Source organism: Antechinus flavipes, chromosome 4 (genome assembly GCF_016432865.1).
Source record: "Antechinus flavipes isolate AdamAnt ecotype Samford, QLD, Australia chromosome 4, AdamAnt_v2, whole genome shotgun sequence".
Lineage (NCBI taxonomy): Eukaryota > Metazoa > Chordata > Mammalia > Dasyuromorphia > Dasyuridae > Antechinus > Antechinus flavipes.
This window is the reverse complement of record NC_067401.1, coordinates 48,396,090-48,415,177: the sequence shown is the minus strand read 5'-3', so window position 1 is coordinate 48,415,177 and position 19,088 is coordinate 48,396,090. Positions and strand designations below refer to the sequence as shown.

General features: G+C 39.9%; 1 protein-coding gene across 1 annotated transcript in view; it reads right to left on the bottom strand.

Moving 5' to 3' along the window:
* Positions 1-18,691, bottom strand: part of TSPAN2 (tetraspanin 2) — a 61,447-nt gene extending 42,756 nt beyond the window's left edge. The window contains exon 1 of the mRNA XM_051992944.1: positions 18,575-18,691. Within this exon, the coding sequence (XP_051848904.1) occupies positions 18,575-18,643 (69 nt within the window). The 5' untranslated portion in view covers positions 18,644-18,691. The remainder of the gene's footprint in view (positions 1-18,574) is intronic.
* Between the last annotated feature and the right edge of the window lie 397 nt (positions 18,692-19,088).

Below are 19,088 nucleotides of genomic sequence, written 5' to 3'. Positions count from 1 at the left end.
CTCTTTCTATCTCTTCCCGTTGGACTTTGTTGTTACATAGAAATGCTGATGATTTATGTGAGTTTATTTTATATCCTGTAACTTTGCTGAAGTTAAACATCTCAACTAGTTTTTTTTTTAGTTGATTGTCTAATAAATACATGTGGATTGTTATTGTTAGGAAGAGGGCTGCAGGAAGAACCTAGCTACTCCATATTCTTCTGCAATCTGATTCCAAGGCCTCCCTTTAGCATTCTTCTTTTGATGGAAGAGTTGTTATTTCCAGAAGGCCAATGATAAAATGCATATGTTAGATAGAAAGTCTGAAGAGCTAGGAAAGGGGTAGCCCATTCCTACAAATATATTAACATGAGCAATTTGGTGGATCTACTGGCTATCACCTTGAAAAGCCAGTGGCAGGCCCCTGAGGAAATGCAATGAAAAGAGAGTTTTGTTGGAAAGGCATTGAGTAGGGGAGTTGCTTTAAGTGGGACATTCAAGGTGAGGTTCCCCTGGCAGCAGCCAGATGACTTCTTTAAGAAGAAAGCCTCACAGACTTGTTTATTAAGTCCCTACTATGTGCCAGGCACTGTGCTAAATGCTGAGGGTACAGAAGAAAGGAATAATGTCCCTGTTCTCAAGGAGTGCATCCAAGCAATTAAATTCAAACAAGATATATACAAGATAAATTGGAGATAATCCACAGAAGGAAGATACTAGCATTCAGGGGAATTGGAAAGAGTGTTAGAATTGGAAAGAACCATAGAAGATATATGGGCCATTTAGTTCATTTTACAGAGAGGATGAGTGATTTGTTTAGCATGATGCCTTGTACATAGTATAAGGACATAATAAATTCATGTTCAATTTAATTGACTTGCCAAGGTTTTGTTACTGAGTGCTCTTGACTCTAGTTCTGCTCCCATGCATCCCTGTTTCTTTGCTTGGAATGCTTTTCCTTTTTTAGGAATTTCCAGCTCCTTTCTGGGTCACTGAGCTCCTCCCAATCTCATTGTTGCGTCCTCCAATCTTTAGTGCTCTCTCTCACCCAAGAATTTCATATTTTGCATTAGATTGTGAGCTCTTAGAGGTAAGGGATTGTTTTTTGCCTTTTTGTATCCCCAGTGCTTGACACAAAATAGGTGCTTAATACATTTTTTTTTTCAGTTAGATTCAATTCTTTGTGATTCTATTTGGGGTTTTCTTGGCAAAGATCCTGGAGTGGTTTGCCATTTCTTTCTTCAGTAATAAATATTTGTTGATTTTATTTACTAAATATCTAATTTAGTACACATGCTAATTTTTTTTTTTACCAGTAGCAAGGAGACCTCCTCAAGATAAGGAACCATTTATATGAATATTATGGAATATTATTGTTCTGTAAGAAATGACCAGCAGGATGATTTCAGAAAGGCCTGGAGAGACTTACAGGAACTGATGCTGAGTGAAATGAGCAGGACCAGGAGATCATTATATACTTCAACAACAATACTATATGATGATCAATTCTGATGGACGTGGCCATCTTCAGCAATGAGATGAACCAAATTAGTTCCAATAGAGCAGTCATGAACTGAACCAGCTACACCCAGTAAAAGAACTCTGGGAGATGGCTATGAACCACTACACAGAATTCCTAATCCCTCTATTTTTGTTTTCCTGCATTTTTTATTTCCTTCACAGGCTAATTGTACAATATTTCAGAGTCCGATTCTTTTTGTACAGCAAAATAACTATTTGGACATGTATACATATATTGTATTTAACTTATACTTTCACATATTTAACATGTATTGGTCTACCTGCCATCTGGGGAAAGGGGTGGGGGGAAGGAGGGGAAAAGTTGGAACAAAAGGTTTTACAACTATCAATGCTGAAAAATTATCCATGTATATATCTTATAAATAAAAGCTATAATAAAAAAATTTAAAAAAAGATAAGGAACCATTTTCATGTTACCAATACCTAGAGAGGCTCCACAATGAAAAGAGAGCTGGTCTCAGTCAACTAACATTTTTTGAATCAGAATGAGAAGACCTGGGTTCAAAACCTGCTTCTGACATATACTGGCTTTGTCACTTAGCGTCTTAACTCTCAGGACTATAAATGGCACAGAAGGTGTGGATCAGTATTGGAGGAGTCCCAATACCAATTAAATCACAAGTCTAGCCCTACTTCTATTCCCTATTTCCTAGAACAGAGTATGGCACATAATAGGTGTTTAATAAATGCTTGTTGAATTAAATACTTTAGGAAAAAAATATGGTAGAAGCATTATTACTTTTTTTTCAATTAAAGCTTTTTATTTACAAAGCATATGCATGAGTAATTTTTTAACATTGACCCTTGCAAAGCCTTCTGTTTCAAATTATCTCCTCCTTCCCTCCATCCCCTCCCCTAGATGGCAGGTAGTCCCATATGTGTTAAATGAAACACTATTACTTTTGTAGAGACTTCTATGATTTCCATAAGCCAAAGAGGCAGGTTGCAGCCCACATGAGATGGGTTTTGATAGCATTATTTGAGCCTGAAGGATTCTTACTTTCAACAACCAATGCCCAAAATAACACCAGCACTTGAAAATGGGACAACTGTAAGCGGTTGGGAAAATTATGTTCACTGTTTATGCAAGGAAGAGAAGGAAGATGGAAAATACTAATGGAAAGATATCAGTGGAAGAATTTGCCAGTGCCATCCAAACCAAGAGAGGATTGTATATTTTCATGTGTAATTTATAAGAAGAAGCTGGGTCTCAAGAATTTCAGTAGCTAACTATATTTCAGAGAATTTTCAGAATATGAAATTACAAATTACAAGCATATGTTTTTAGAACACGAACTGCCTCTTCAAGAAGTAGTTTTTTTTTTTTTTTTAAATCAGAAGAATCCCAGAAGGGATTAGAAAGCATTTAGGCAAAGTGGATAAACAAAAATATTTCCTTTAGGTGTGGCCATCTGCCCAAACCATGTCTATTAGAATGAATAAGAATTTCTTAATGTATTTCAATTTTATTATCCCTTTTCTGAGGATTATTGATGAAGTGACTATATTTGAGTATGTTTAATATCAATTGCCAATTAATTTCTTCAGCATTTCTTGAATAAGTTCCCTTCTTTTTACTCACATTGCCACCATCCTCATTCAGGCTGGCCCTTATCATGTTAGGTGAGTCTTGGTACCTCTGGTGTTTCTCTGCCCTTATTCCTTCTCCTTCTTCATCACCACTGGTTGAATAAAACACAACTCTGAACACATTACTCAAAAATCTTCACAGGTTCCTCATTGCCTAGCACATAGAGCATAAATTCCTTCTTTAACCTCCCACAATCTGGACTCAACTACCTTCTCTTCTATGATTCTGTTGAGCCTGGATTATTTAATGTGTGCTCTGTGTCACCATCTCCCTTCTAATACTGCTGTCTTCCAACTTCTTTCTTCACATCAATGCTCTCAAGGGATTTAGAATATAATTGGGAAGAAGGAACTAAGACATGTAAATAATGGATGCCCCCCCTTGTCATCTCCACCTTTCAAAACATCTCCCTTCTTATAAAGGACAAACTTGGACGACACTTCCCTTATTAATGCCTTTTTTTAATTTCCCTCGTCTGAAAATGATTTCTATCTTCCATGAAATTTAACATTAGGTACCTTGACTATATGATTTTCATTCTAATTTGTGTTATAGTTATTTGTGGTCATTAAATCCAATTTAAATGATAAATTCTTTGAGGAAAAGGGCTGTATTTTTATTTGATCATTGCAGCCCTATCCTTATTAAAATGGTTATTTTAGAGAAGGCAATGGTGGGGATCATAGTGGGGATGAGCAGGCTGCAACTTGGAAACAATGAGGAAATCTCCAGAAGAACAGGAGTGAAAGTGATAATCAGAGAAATGTATAATAAATAGGAAGAGAAGAAGGGCTGATGATGTATCAAGGGTGAGGGATGACAGATGGATAGCCAGAATTTTCCACTGGTATCCAAGTGATATCAGGAGAAAATAAGGAACGCCCCAAGCATGTTAGGTTGGCCCTCTAAGGCAAACTTCTGGGAGAACATGAACAAGAATCACAGAAAAGACAAGCACAAATGGGCTGTGATCTGTGGAGAGAATTTCCAAGTGGATGAGATCACTGATTCATGTGCTACATGTTGTTGTTGAATTAGATCAAAGTGAAGGAAATCTAAGACCACTTTATGATTCACAAGCATGATTAGATTGTTAATCCAAGCAACTAAATGGTATGCCGGGTTGGGAGTTAGGAAGATTCAGAAACTTCCTAGCTATGAAACCTGGGCAAGTTATATCACCTGTCTGCCTCAGTTTTCTCATCTGAAAAATGAAATAATAATGGCACTTGCTTCCCAGAATTTCTGTGAGGATATTCTTTGCACACCTTTAAATGCTATATAAATGCCAGTTGATGTTATTATTGTTGTTATTATATTGTCTTAAAGGGCAAATGGGCATTTGTCCAATTGTGCTAAGTAGGGAAGTCACTTTTCCTTTGTGAGGTTCAGTGATTTCTGCTGCAAAATGAGTGGGGTGGAGCAGATGATCTCTGTGGGTCCAGCTAGCCCCAATATTCTGTGAACAACTAATACTTTGAACTCTTGAGATTAAAGAGCCTGACAAATGTGGGAGTAGAAACTCTGCTTAATGTGGTAATTTATTCATCTACTTCTAGCATAGCTTAATCATTGGGCCTAATAGTGTTACTCCAATCAGACAGCCACAAGGTCTTGAAAATACTATTCACAGTACTTATACAGCATCAAAATTTCTCCAAAAGGCCTTTCTCCAAGAGATACTTGAGGAAACTTAAGTAAGGGTTATTGTATCTCTTAGATCTGCCTTTGGCTAACCAATCTGAACATCTTTATGAGAGGCTGGAGGTAGAGAACCTGAGTTCTAATTCTGATTCTGCTATTCCTAAGTATGTGATCTTAACTAATAAATAGAAGGGATTTTTTTCCTTTGGGAATGGGTTGAACTAGATGTATTTTAGGTCCTTTCCTGCTCTGAGATTCAAAAACTGATTATTTCTGGACCTCAGTTTCATCATCTATAAAATAGTCACATTTCTCTAAGGTTCCTTCCAGATCAAAGTTCTGGGATTCATTGAACTTGCATGTTAGAAGTAGTGACAGAGAACCATCATGTGTCCTGGAAGCAAGAAAATACTGATAAGAAACACTGGGTTCAAAAATTCAAGTTTGCTCAGGAAACACTATACAAATACTTCTGGGAGTACTTTAGAAACCTTCAGCCAAATATAGTCAATCAAATTCTCCCCCATTGGAAAAAATGGCAATGTTGGTCCTGTATAGCTAACAATTCATAATCCTATGGGTCTTTGTAATTTTTATTCTGGACAAGTCATTTTAGTATAGAGGATGAAAACCTTTTTCTTCTTCCTTGAAAAAAATGCCACATCAGATTCTAGAGCAAATGTGCTTCTGGGTTGTAACTCCTAATGGTTCTTGTGACCAGAATTGGTCAGCAAAGCAGGATAACAAATATCTCATAATTCAATAGTCATGGAGAGGCCCTGAGATTCTAAGTGATTTGCCCAGAATCACCAGTATGTATCAGGGGAAAGATTTGAACCCAGTTTTTGGTTCTTTCTGACTTTGTGGCAACTTAGTACAGATATTACCTTTTATGGTGAGGAAACTAAGATTCCAAGAGTTTAAGTGAATTGCCCATAGTCACATAACTGGTAGATGACAAGAGAAAAAATGGGAATCAAGTCTCTCCCAGCTCCCATTCCAATGTTCTAGTCCATCACTCTCCACCATTTTACATACAGCTTAGTCTACCTTAATCTCTACTGTAGATTCAAATAAGAATGAAAACATCATCTCAGGCCTAGAGCTGTCTTCATTAAAAGCTTTTACCTAATAATTGCTCTTGTTGGGAAATCAGATCACAGATGGGAGTTGCATTGCGGGGCACTCTTTCCAATTCTGATCACAAGAACCATTAGGAGTTACAAACCAGAAGCACATTTGCTCTAAGATCTGATGTGGCATTTTTTTCAAGGAAGAAGGAAAAAGTAGGTTTTTCTCCTATTATTATGCAGTATCAAAATTGGGGAGTTAGCAGGAGAGGGGTATGAATATAGGGGATTTGAGAGAAAAAAACAACAACCTGGAAACAAATATCATATTGCTTTCACTTAGAAAAGAATCCAAGGGACCACTTAGCTCAGTTTTTCCCAGCAGGTCTAGGTGAGGTAGAATTGGATAAGATGCTAATGGTTCGTTAGTCTGGAAATACAGAACACTGAAAGTACCTGAGCTGCTAAGTTATACTTCTCTCCTCATGCTCTGCATGAGGCTTTCTGTGAAGTTCCTGGAGGACCAGCTCCATTGTATCCTGGGCCATCTCAGTCGTCCTGATTTCTATCTGGCCACTGGACTCAGATGGCTCTGGAGGGGAAAGTGAAGTGGGTGATCTTGTCTAGCCCTCCCCCACTTAAATCCAATTTACTTCCTTGTCATGGCATTAGCTCCCTGATGTGGGAACAAAGGATAACAACCATCAAAACAACAACAGCAGCAGCAACAACAGTAACATCATCTTCAGATCGGGTTATATTTATATATAGTCAACATTTGATTCTCTCAACTAGAAAAGCAGCAGATACAAGGTCTAAATTGTAACTATATGATCTTGGTGTGGAAGACATCTTTTTTTTTTCCTTTTAGTTGACAAATTCTGCTTGCTATGAACCAGGGATTCTTAAATTTTGGGGTATTATGAATCCCTTTGGTAATCTGGTGAATTCTATGGACCCCTTCTCATAGTAATGTTTTTTTAAAGGCATAAAATTAAATATATAGGATTATAAAGGCAACTAATTATATTGAAATATAGTTATAAATATATAGCTGTATATATAAAACCAAATATATAAACACTAGGTTAGGAATACAGATCTAGGGGCAGCTAGTTGATGCAGTGGATAGAGCACCAGTCCTGAAGTCTGGAGGACCTGAGTTCAAATCTGACCCCAGACACTTAACACTTCCTAGCTGTGTGACTCTGGGCAAGTCACTTAACCCCAATTGTCTCAGAAAAAAAAAATTACCGGATCCAAATCATGAAAATTATTTGAAATAATATTTTCTACTAAAATTAACATGTATAGAGAACTGTTCGGTTCTGCACACACATATTGTATCTAGGATATACTATAACATATTTAACATGTATAGAACTGCTTGCCATCTGGGGAAGGGGGTGGAGAGAGGGAGGGGAAAAGTCGGAAAAGAAGTGACTTTAAGGGATAATATTGTAAAAAAAAAATTACCCAGGCATGGGTTCTGTCAATAAAAAGTTATAATTATTTTTAAAAAATTTAAAAAATTAACATGTATTCCTTGAATGTGCATCATTTGACAATAGAATGGAAGTGATAGGGGTGTGAATAATGATGAAGGAAGAAGGAAATAGGAAACTAAAATGTTAGCTTTAAAAAGAGATTCTTTATCCTGCAATACTGACATACCCCATATTCCTATCAATCAGCAAGTAAATCATAGAATTATTGGGATATTAAAACTTAAAACAACCACCACAACAAACCTGCCCAAATCAGAAGGAGGAAGATAAATTTTCTTCATTCCTACACTGTCAGGGTGAAGGGAGATGACTGTATCTTTTTTTTTCTCCCTTTTATAACACTGTCCCCCATAGTTCCTGGCACAGCATCATGCATACTATGGGCCAAAGATGAAGAAATGAGTGCCCTCAAGATGGGTAGTAAGGATCCATTCATTCTGTAATTGATGTCTTCCTCCTCAGCTTTTCTCACATTTCCTATTAGCAAAGACATTGCTAAGGGCATCAGAGAGAGAGAGAGAGAGAGAGAGAGAGAGAGAGTGTGTGTGTGTGTGTATAGAATGAATGCTAGTTTTAGAATCAGGAAGACCTGACTTCAAATTTGCCTCAGACACTACGTAGCTGTATGACCGTGAGCAGGTAACTTAACCCTGTCTGCCTCAGTTTCCTCATCTTTAAAATGAGCTGGAGAAGGAAACAGCAAATCACTCCCAGTTTTTGCCAAGAAAATCCAAAATGGGGTCATGAAAAACTGGACTCTACTGAAAATAACAACAAATATGAATAGATAAATTTGTAGCTCTGTAGGTAGATATAGTTTCTTGTTTTCTAGATTGCCAACATTTCTGCTATTCATGATTGTTTTCACCATTTTTAGCCATGCCAGGAGTTGAAAGCAAATAAAGAAAAAAAGTGTTTCAGGAAAATATTGGTTTAGACATGAGCAGGAGTGTTGGTGGCAACAGCTCTCTGTGGTCAGCCCAGTTAGCATTATCTAGGCAAAATATATGCTATGAAAAAGCTAGCTTGGACAGCGTTCACTAGGAAACATTGGCTTATAGCTTGGGTTTTGATAGTGCTTTTCCTCTATAGCATTTTCACAGTGACTCATTCGGCTTCACCACATCCTTATGAGCTCAGTAAGGCAAGCGGTATCTACTCTTCTGCAGAAAGGGAAACGTTGGGTTTAAATGCCTCCCTAAAGACAGGCAGGTCAATGGCCAAGTTTGCTTAGCACCCAGAACTTCTGCCTCTCCTTGTAGCTCAAATTCTGCTTGATTTGAACCAGGGATTTTTAACTTTTGAGGTATTATGATTTTACCCTTTGGAAATCTGGTGAATTTGATGGACTCCTCATAATAATGTTTTTTAAAGGCATAAAATGAAATATATAGGATCACAAAGGCAACTAAAATATAGTTATAAAGATAAATAGCTGTATATATAATGCTGTTACTGAAGGGGTCAGAAACCCAGGGCACACTTGTCCCCTGCCAAGAGGCAGAGGCTCAGAGATTTGGTCTGCTTGGTGTCTCTGCAGTTATTTCTGCCAATCAGCTCCTCTGGGCAGGATACCCACAGGAGCCGGCGAGGCTGCCAAAGCTCCCCAACTTTTCACATAGGAGAACTACTGTTACTGGGCCCTTGACCCGGCACTTAGGAGTCGCTACCAACAATCATCTTTGCCAATCTGTTTCTCCCTACTACCATAAAGCTAAGTAACAAGAGGGAGAAAGAGAAGCCTGGCAACTCTTACATAGGAACATATCTCTTTGGATAAATTGGATTAAATAAGTCCATTCAATTCTCCTTATTTTAGTCCATCCTCCAAAAAGATCTAAAATCCCAAGTCTGACTATCTCTCTCCCCCATTCAGTAAACTTCAGTGGCTTCCTATCATTTCCAGGATCAAATATATTTATTATATTTATAAAATTATAAAAATATTATATTTATAAAATATCTTTTAAAATGAGGTTCACGGGCCTCTATAACTTGTCCCTCTTGTATCTTTCCAGGATCCTTACACCAGATTTACCACTATCTCTTGTGCAATATAATCACCGGGACCTCCTTGTTGCTCCTTAAACAAGACTCTCTTTGAAGACTCTGGGCATTTCCCCTGGCAATCCCCCATGCCTAGAATGCTCTATTTCCTCCTCTGTGCCTCCTAGCTTTCCTGGTTTCTTTTAAGTCTCAACTAAAATCCCATCTCCTACAAGGAGACTTTCCTGAATCTCCTTCATGCTAATGCCTTCTCTGTTGATTCACTCTAATTTATCCTGCAAAGTGCTAGTTTCTACATAGTGGCTTTCTTTGTATTATTAATGCTTAGCACAGAATAGGAGCATAATAAGTATGTGTTGACTATGGGCTAGGTATGGAACGATTTTTTTTTTCTGTCTCTGACTTATGATTTCATGCGTAGGGAATTCCAAGTATGAAGACTCCCTCCCCTGATGCAGATCTGTAACTGGTTTGTAACTTGCACTCATTGCTTGCTCAGATTACTACTTGGTATCAGAGACAGGACTTAACTGACTTCATGGCTAGCTGCTTTTCAGGCACCGGAGATACAAAAATAAAAAGAAGAAATGGTTCATTTGCATGATTGTGACTTTTTAGAGGAAGAAGAAATACTGGGTTGGGAATCAGGAAGGCAGGGTTCAAGATCTGTCTTGAACACTTTTGTGAAACTTTAGGCCAGTCTCTTAACTCTATAGGCAAACAATGGATAGAGCACGAGGTCTGGAGTTAAGAGGACCCAAGTTCAAAGCTGGTCTCAGAAATGTACTAGCTGTTTGACCCTAGGCAAGTCAATTAACAATTAACCTGATTTGCCTCAGTTTTCTCATCTGTCAAATGAGCCGGAGAAGAAAATGGCAAACCATTCCTGAATTTTTGCCAAGAAAACCCCCAAATTGGGTCCCAGAAAGTAAAAACAACTGAAATAGCTCAACAATAACTTTACCTTCTCTGTCCCAGATTTCTCCCCTGAGGCATGATGGAGTTAGACCAAGTTTCTTTTAGTCTTGTAATTCTGAGAGTTTCTTACCATCTCTATGATATCAATAATAGAAATGCTAATGCTGCATTAAAGTTGAAATTTTATGCTACATAAGAAATACTTCCCAGACATCAATAGTTTGACTTGCCATTATTTAGTTGTTGCTACTGTTTTTAAGTTCTACACTGCTTGATTGGGTGACAGATATTTCCTGGAATTTAGCCTCAAAGTATGGGGCTTTTAAAAAAAATACTCTTTAGTTTTTCAAGAATAAGAGAAAAGATGGAAAATGATGTTTTTATGGGAGAGAACCCAACCCCACACTAAGCATTTTTGTTATTCCCTTTAGATCATTCAAAAATATTGTTTTCATTCTCAATTCAATTTCATTAAAAAAAAATACAATCTTTCTTTGTTCCCCTATAATGTAAGGCATTATATGGCAGACATTGTTTCCCATTAGTCTTTGTCTTAGTGTCTAGTGCAGTGCATCTTACTTGAGGAAAATCAAGGCAATCTGGTTGAAATGCCAAGTAAAGGAAGAGGAGTAATGAATAACAAGGTTGGAAAGGTAATTTGGGGGCAGGTTTTGAAGGACCTTAAAAATAAATGGGATTTTCTATTCAATACTAAAAGCAAAAGGGAGACACTAGGTAGTTTATTATGCAGGACACAGATGTGGTCAGATCTGCATTTTAGGAAAATCGCTTTAGCAGTTTATACAGAGGATAGCATGGAGATTGAGATTTGAGACAGAGATGGATTAGGAGGTTACTATAAAAGTCCATGTGGAAAATATTGAGGATCTGAGTAAAGGTAATGGTTTAAAGGAAGATGAATGCAAGAGTATTTTAAAAGACAGAAATGGAAAATTTGGCAAGTGACTGGATATGAGAGATGAAAGGAAGTAAGAAGGTGAGAATATCATTGAGATTGTGAACTTGGGGGGGTGATGCCCTGAACAGATATGGATGTTTGAAAGAAATGAGTTCTAGGGAAAAGATAATGAATTCTGTTTCCAACATGGTTTTATCTGAGATTCCTATGATATCTAATTTGAAATAATCAATTAAATAATAGAGATCGAGCCCTGGAGCTCAGGAGAATGACGAGGGCTGAGTCTTTTCTAGGAAAGGAGTCCTCCATGCTTCATTTTATTCATTCCTTGGCTCTCTTTAGAATCTTCCTCCTTTTTTGGTGCATCTGCCTTTCTACATTATTAGGTAATCTAGGCCCTTAAATCCTTGACTTCTTAGATCTACTCCAACCTTCTTAATTTAGCCAAACTTGCCCTCTGCAAGATTATCTTCTACCATGTTGTCTCTATCTTGAGAAAATTCAGTAGATGCCAGGCCACTGGACAATACTTTTAAAGTATCTAGAATAATTCTGCTTCTTTTCCACTCTGAAAAGGTACAAAAACAAAGAAGTGTCTATAGGCAACTAAGCAAAATGCTTTGAGGCTGTGGGAGACTGGTTCATTACTAGTAGGGGGTCCCAATACTAAGAATGCAAAGCTTTCCTAATGAGTCTTCTCTCTTCCAATCCATCTTTCATATGAATGTCAGAAAAATCTTTCTTACATATAAATCACGCTGCTTCTCCACTCAAATACCCTCAGTGACTCCCTATTACCTATTAGTAAAATTCAAATTTTCTTGTATTTAAGGCCCTTCACAATTTTCCCACATTATCCCCCTTTACTTCCTTCCACATATTATTTTGTGTTCTTGCCAAACTGGACAACTCTTGGCTCCAGGGACACACGCTAGACTTTCCTGTTTTGGTGTCTTTGCTCCGGCTTTTTGATATCCCCTGTCTAGAATGTCCTTCCCCTACCTCGTCCCTTCACCTGTCCAGCTCTTACTCTTCCCTTAAAGGCCAGTGCAAATGCTACTTCCCTTGTATAGTTCCTTCCATTTGGGCACAACTTTCCTCATCAGATTTCACATAATACTCTTATTTCATAACTTTTTAGTGTAACTAACTAGCATCGTGAAATTCTGAGTATTAAAGTTATCTGCTTTAATATCTTATTCCCCAATTAGGATGTAAACATTTTGAGGGGAGAAACTGGTAGATGTATACTTTGATTTTCACCCCTTTCCTCTCCCCCAGTCCTCACCCAGTCCTTACTTAGTTTCTTAGCTATACACAGTAGAGGCTTAATGATATATGTTTGGTATATTGTATTGCAGTTATTTTTTTACTCAACAGATCTCTCAGAAAGCAAGTTATAAAACCACAGATACTATCTCCTGATACTACATTGTAGCTGGATTAAGTGGGGGACGAGATTGGATGTGAGCTGAAATTACTGGGAAAAAGTAAAAAAAAAATTCCATTCCCAATGCAATGACATTAATGACTCCAATGTGAAATATTAAAATTAATTAATAGAGCTTGCTTGGAGTTTTAGAAAGAGTGTGGACTTGGGATCGAATGTCATTTCTGACACATCGGCTCTGTGACCCCGGGAACATTTCTTAATCTCTCTGAGACTCAGTTTCCTTAACTGAAAAATGGGGATAATATCTTTAGTGCCTACTCCTCTCACAGGGATGTGGTGAGATCCAAATGACTTGTGCTTTGTAACACTTAATGGGCTATATAAACGTCAGTGTTATCGTCATTGTGGACACGATTTTCTCTTCTCCACCCCAATGAGGGTGATAACGGCATGCTCTCTATCTTCATTGCCCCATGAGCAAGGGTCAAAAGCAAAGTGGAACGGCTCTGTTTGCCATATATGGCATCTGACTTTCATCATCTGAGTAGCTCTGTTTCCTGTTGGGTCAGTATAGCCTCAAGAGCCCAGGGTACAGAGCACAATGTGAGGAAAATGCTGAGCTCACAACAATATACCAAGGAATAAACAGCTCTTAGGTTTGTCTTTAAATCACCGTAAGTGGACAGGGTGGGTGGTGGCGTGTTATTCATATTGCTATGCAACAGAGGAAAAAAAATAAAGGTGATTTCACCAAGAGCCCCAGGAATACTTTGTTCTATCTGTCTGAATTTAGACATGCTAGAGGGAGGGCTTTCGTGTCAGACATCAGCCACAATATCAGAAAGTAATTCTAGGCTAGTGATTGCTGATTGTTGATTTTTTCCCCTCTTGAAATTCCACAGTGAATATATTTAGAGGCACTCAGGGAAGGGAGTATGCTGTCAGAATGGGTTTGATAGAGTTCAATGTTTATAAAGCCAGGATCGGAATCGTGGAAACCAACTTGCCACCAGGATACAAAATGATTCCTCAAGTTGTGGATTAAAAAACTACACCTTGTAGAAAAGGCTCAGGGACAGCCATGACACTGGAGGATGGGGAGATCCTAAAAAGGAAGAGGAAGTGTTATCCTGTAGAATTCAGGGAGCATGTATCTCAGGAGAGCTCTGGCGTACCTGAATACATATGTAAATAAAAGATGTTTAAGGATAGTCATCCTGTCAGTTTTCAGGGAAATAGTTCTTCATCCCAACTCCCAATAGCACCCTATCTACCAAATCTCTTCGTTCAGGAAACAGCTACTAGATGAACAAGGTGAGGATTTTTCTGGATTTGGGCCTCCCACACAAAGTGGAGGCAATTATTTAGGTAATTTGTCCCAAGTAAATGCTGCTGGCCAAATCATCTCTCCTCTTACCAGAATGTGTTATAGTGCTAGATTGGGCTGGGTTGGCTGGGAACAAGGTCCCTGCTTTCTCTTCTGGGATCAAACAATGCAATAAATTTTAATAAATATACCAAATAAGTACTTGCTAAATTGAATCGAACATCTGAAAACTAAAAATGAACCAAAAAAGCAGAACATAAAGACAGTAAGACAGAGGGATAAAGGACAGCTGAGAAATGCACTTTTGGAAGGAGTTTCCACATACAGTCATGAAAACATTGTAGAATAAAGCAGACCAAGTGACAAAGGGGGAGAGTAAAGATTTTTTCCCCCCAAGATGCAGCTAATTAAAGTCATTAACCAGACTACCTATCAAAAGGCATACTATATTTATCCTCCCTCATAGCTCATCAGGTTCCCTCCTTTGTCCCCCGCCCCCTAACCTGGCAATGCCCTTTGCTGTCTTTTATCTAGTTCGTACTTATCCTTCAAAGGGCCAAGTGTAAGGGATGAAGTGTGGGATTTGGAGTTGGGAAGACCTGAATTCAAATCCAATCTTAGACACTAGCTGTATGATGTTGGGCAAGTAACTTAACCTCTGTTTATCTCAGTTTCTTCATCTGTACAATGGGGATGATAATAGCACCTGCGTCCCAGGGTTGTTCTGAGGATAAAAGTATTTGTGCAGCATTTTGTAAACCTTAAAATGTTATATATAAAGTTATGATTATTATTTTAAAATAATAATAATAATAATTCTTCCATGAAAGTTTTTTTCTGACTACTTGGAAAGCACAGTGAAAGGGAAGTCAGGAAACCTCACCCACTAACTGTTCTAATCTTTGAAAAGTCCCTTCTTTTCCCCTTCTGGAATTTATTTTCTTTATATCAAATTAGGAGACGGGCCTAGATTCAACATTTTAACAAATATTTATTAAACCTATACTATGGATCAGACAGCATGGCATATCGGTCTCCCTAACACGAACTCTTCTCTCCCGTGACGCCGGTCTGCGCTCTGTTCCATGAACAAGACACTCCATTCCTGGGCTCCAGGCATTTTCACTGGCTGTCCCCCACTCCTGGAATGTTCTCCCTCCTCATTTCCATCTTCTGAATTCCCTGGCTTCAAGTCTCAACTAAAATCCAGTCATCTACAGAAACCCTTTCACTGCCCCTCTTAACTCTAGTGCCTTCCCTCTATGAATTTATTTCTTATTTATCTTGTATAATCAGCTAGATGGGGCAGTAGGCCTGGAGTCAGGAAGTCCTGAATTCAAATCCAGCCTCAGCCACTTATTAGCTGTGTGACTTAATCCTTAGCTTCAATTCCTCATCTGTAAAATGAGCTAGAAAAGGAAATGGCAAACCACTCCAATAGTTCTGCCAAGAAAATTCCAAATGGTGTCACAAAGAATTGGGCATGTTATCTTATAGTTAGTTTTGTTTGTTTATAAATATTAGTTTGTTGCCTTTCCACCTCCTCTCCCCCTCCCAATGGATTGTGAACTCCTTAAGGGCAAGGAAAGTCTTTAATCTCTTTTTATATCCCTAGAGTTTAGCACAGTAGCTAGCACAAAGTAGACACTTAATAAATGTCGATGGATTTCCTCTGACACTTTCTAACTGTGAGACCATAAGTATCATTTAACCTCTCTATCCCAACACAACTGTAAAAAACAAATGAACTCTAAAACTTCCTAGAGATAAATGAAGAGAGGACTTTTTGATCTGCATTGGTAGAGGGAATTTCTGTATCTGCAAGTTCCCTACATGAATGAACTTGCAAATTTGATCCTCTCCTCAAATGTGCAATGCAGTGTTGGGGATTCAGAGATGAAAAACAGCAGTCCCAATCCTCAAAGATTTTATCATTCAAGAGGTGGGTATAAGACATCTATGTAGACAAGTAATAAATATAATGAAAATACAATCAGGACAGAGTCAAGATCTACAAATTTGAGGGAAGATCCATATTGGAATTGGATGATATCTTAGTTCAATCTCTAATCAGGCTGAAGGAGACAGACTGAGTAGGTTAGGTACCTTGCCCAGTCAAGGAGAGAGGTTAGAAATTGAACTCAGATCCTGGGACTCCTTTTCGATCCTGATCCACTGCCTCAGACCACTTTCAAATCCAACACGCCATGAGTCTATACTCCAATACTGCAAAATCCTTGTCTAATCCTTAACATGCAAATTGATACCATACAATTTCCTGTCCATTAATAAACTGTGGTATTATTAATTTGTTTTTGTCACAATCTTTTTTTAAACAATAGAATAACAAAACCCTTAAAGGCAGGAATTATATTTTATTCTTCTCTTATGTGCTATTGAGTTATTCTGGAGAATAACTCTAGTATAGCCGGGGAAGTCAGGAAGTGTTATGTTCAAGTCAGGCCTCAAACACACAAATTGTGTGACAATGGGCAAATCATGTAACCTTTCAGTGCTCCAAGATAAGTCTCAGTCTCAGTAAAAGAGAAGTTGCCCAGCTTCATTTCTACATCAGAGCACAATTGTTCCCTACAGTGATTGAATCATAGGTCAGGACCAAAAAATCAAATCCCCTTGCTAGATCTAAGACCAATTCTGGCCATATAATTAATACTCTGTAAATATAAATTAATTACCTCTCTAATTATACTCTTTTCAGGCAGATGTTAAAATTAATTCATCTCCATGAAGAGAAGGGGAAAGATTATCCAGAAAAGGGTTGCAATTGCAATTAAAAATGTGTGGCCCAGGATCCAGAGTGGATAATTTGCATCTGGATAATTAAGGCCTGACAACACATTTCACGTGAAACTTTACAATCTGAAATTTCGTGTCCTGATAAGCATTTATTCATAAGACAAACTCGGTGAAAATGCTTTGGCTGGCAGAAATCATGTGTTTGACATTTTAGGAGACATCAGCTCAGTTATATGTTTCTCTTCCAAACCTGCTGTGCTGGAAACTCCTGCTGAGGGCAGCCCGGGTCAAGGGAGAATGTAGTCTTTGAGAAGATCCAAGTGGAGACTGCCCCACTCTCGGGGTCCCAGTTTTTATTTAGTCATAATTGGGAGGTCTTTCTAAAAGTGAACCTTTCCCAAACCAGAAAGAATACTTTCCCTCTATACCTTCCTCGAAGCCTGAGAAACTACAAATGGCTCAGATCACTGCTGCCCCATTCTTATCTCAGAATACCTTAAATTATTTAGTACTTTAGTGTTAATAGGATATTTTCTTCCCAGCAATCTTGGTAGTTAGATGGGTCCCACAAATATTATCTCCATTTTACATATGACAAAACTGAGGTTTAAAAAGTCACCCTCACACAAAGCTAGGAACAAGAATCCAAACCCAGATTTCCTAATCCTGGTCCTAAAGTTGTTGTTTCTATATGGCTGCTGTCTCTCAGATATCAAAACAACCCCCCTCCCCCAAAACAGCCCCTACCCCACTATATAATCTGTTGTCCTTTGAAGCAGTTCTCCTGCCCAGTGGAAGTTTGCATCTTGTGATAACCCTAAAGGGAGTTGCTAAGGGATAGAGAGAAAACATTTGCACCCTATTTTGATTCCTCTGAGATGTAGCCATGGAATGGGGCAATGAGAGATCTAGGAGGGATCTAGTCTTAATCATGCCGGCAAGAATTTGAAATCCCCATGGCACCATGACCCTCCGCCAGAGACCAATGCCTCCCCTTATGAAGCAGGAACCATATTTGGTTCTTGCCCCTCCTATTGTCAATGCAATAAACTCCTTCGGAGTTGGATGAGATCATCTCTGAAAATCAAAAGGTGCTGGGGACATTGGAGGATTTTGAGAGATCGGGTTGGCTGCTGGGATGAGACTGTTTACCTCGGGGAAACCCCCTTACACAAACATCTGGTCTCCAACAGTACTTCCTCCTCTGGTCCTGGGTCTAAGGTACACCAGCGTCCTCCCCGCAACTCCCCCGCCCCCCTCCTCCCCCAAGAGATTTCACTCCAAATTTGACTGTTTTCGTGCTCTCCCTCAAAGGGGCATTCTGCACCTGCCAGGACCTTCCTGGCCCCTCCATCAGACCCCGGTTTTCGAGGGGAAGCAAGAAGAAACTGACGGATCAGAGGCTTGGCGGTGGGAGGGGAGGCGGGGCTGGGGAAGGCAGAAAACCCACACCTGGTGGGGAGAAGCAGGTGGTGCCCCATTCAGCCAGAACTGCCCGGAGGGCTGAGGAGGATGGGGGAGGCGGGAAGGAATCCCTGCCCCAGAATGAAACCTCGGTTTAAAATTACTGCCCCCAAACCCAACGTTTCTGCCTCCCCCGCTGGTTTTTCCCCTTTGCCTCTCCATCCCTTTTCCCTTCTGGTTCTCTCCTCTTTGTGTCTCTGTCTTATTTCCCCTTTAGGTTCGCGCGCACACACATACACACATACATGCACACACACATGCACACGCCCCTTCCCCTCCACCCCCCTTCTTCCTCGCCCTCTCACTGTCACTCTCGGTCCCACGCCCGCCCGGACCCGGACTCGGCAACTGCAGTCCAGTCCCTCTTTCCCTCCCTTCCTCCCTGGGGAGCCCCTCATTCGTCCCGTTCCCCTCGAGCTGAGAGCGCCCCACTCCGTTCCCCGCTTGCGGCTCACCCAGAAAAGCAGGTTGAAGGCGAGTAGCATGTACTTGATGCAGCGCAGGCCCCCGAGGACGCGCCCCATCCTGCGGCCCCGGCAGCGGCGGGATCCCGAGTCCCCAGGCCCGGCTCCGAGCTCAGCTGGAGCCCCGCGGGGAGGGGGCGGGGCCACGGAGAGGGCGGGGCTTCGGGAGGCGAGGGATGGGGAAGGGGGGCGCTGTGTGTGAAGGGAGGGAAAAGAGAGGTTGGAAGGGGAAAGGGAGCGGGATTTGGAGAGAGGAGTGGGAACAAGAGGGCGTAGGAGAGTGATGGAGAGAGGAGGGGCGTGGAGTGGGGGAGAGGAGAGCTGGGGGAACGGGTTGGGGGCCAGAATTAGCAAGTGTTATGCTCCCTCCTAGGGAGTAGGGAGGGACTCTCTCTTTCCCTCCCCGCGCCGTACGGAGAGCTTCCTTTGACACCCCAACAAAGATAAAAGGAGCTTTTGGTGAGAAAAAGCCTCCAGGGCGAACCTTTCGATCAAGAACCGTTAG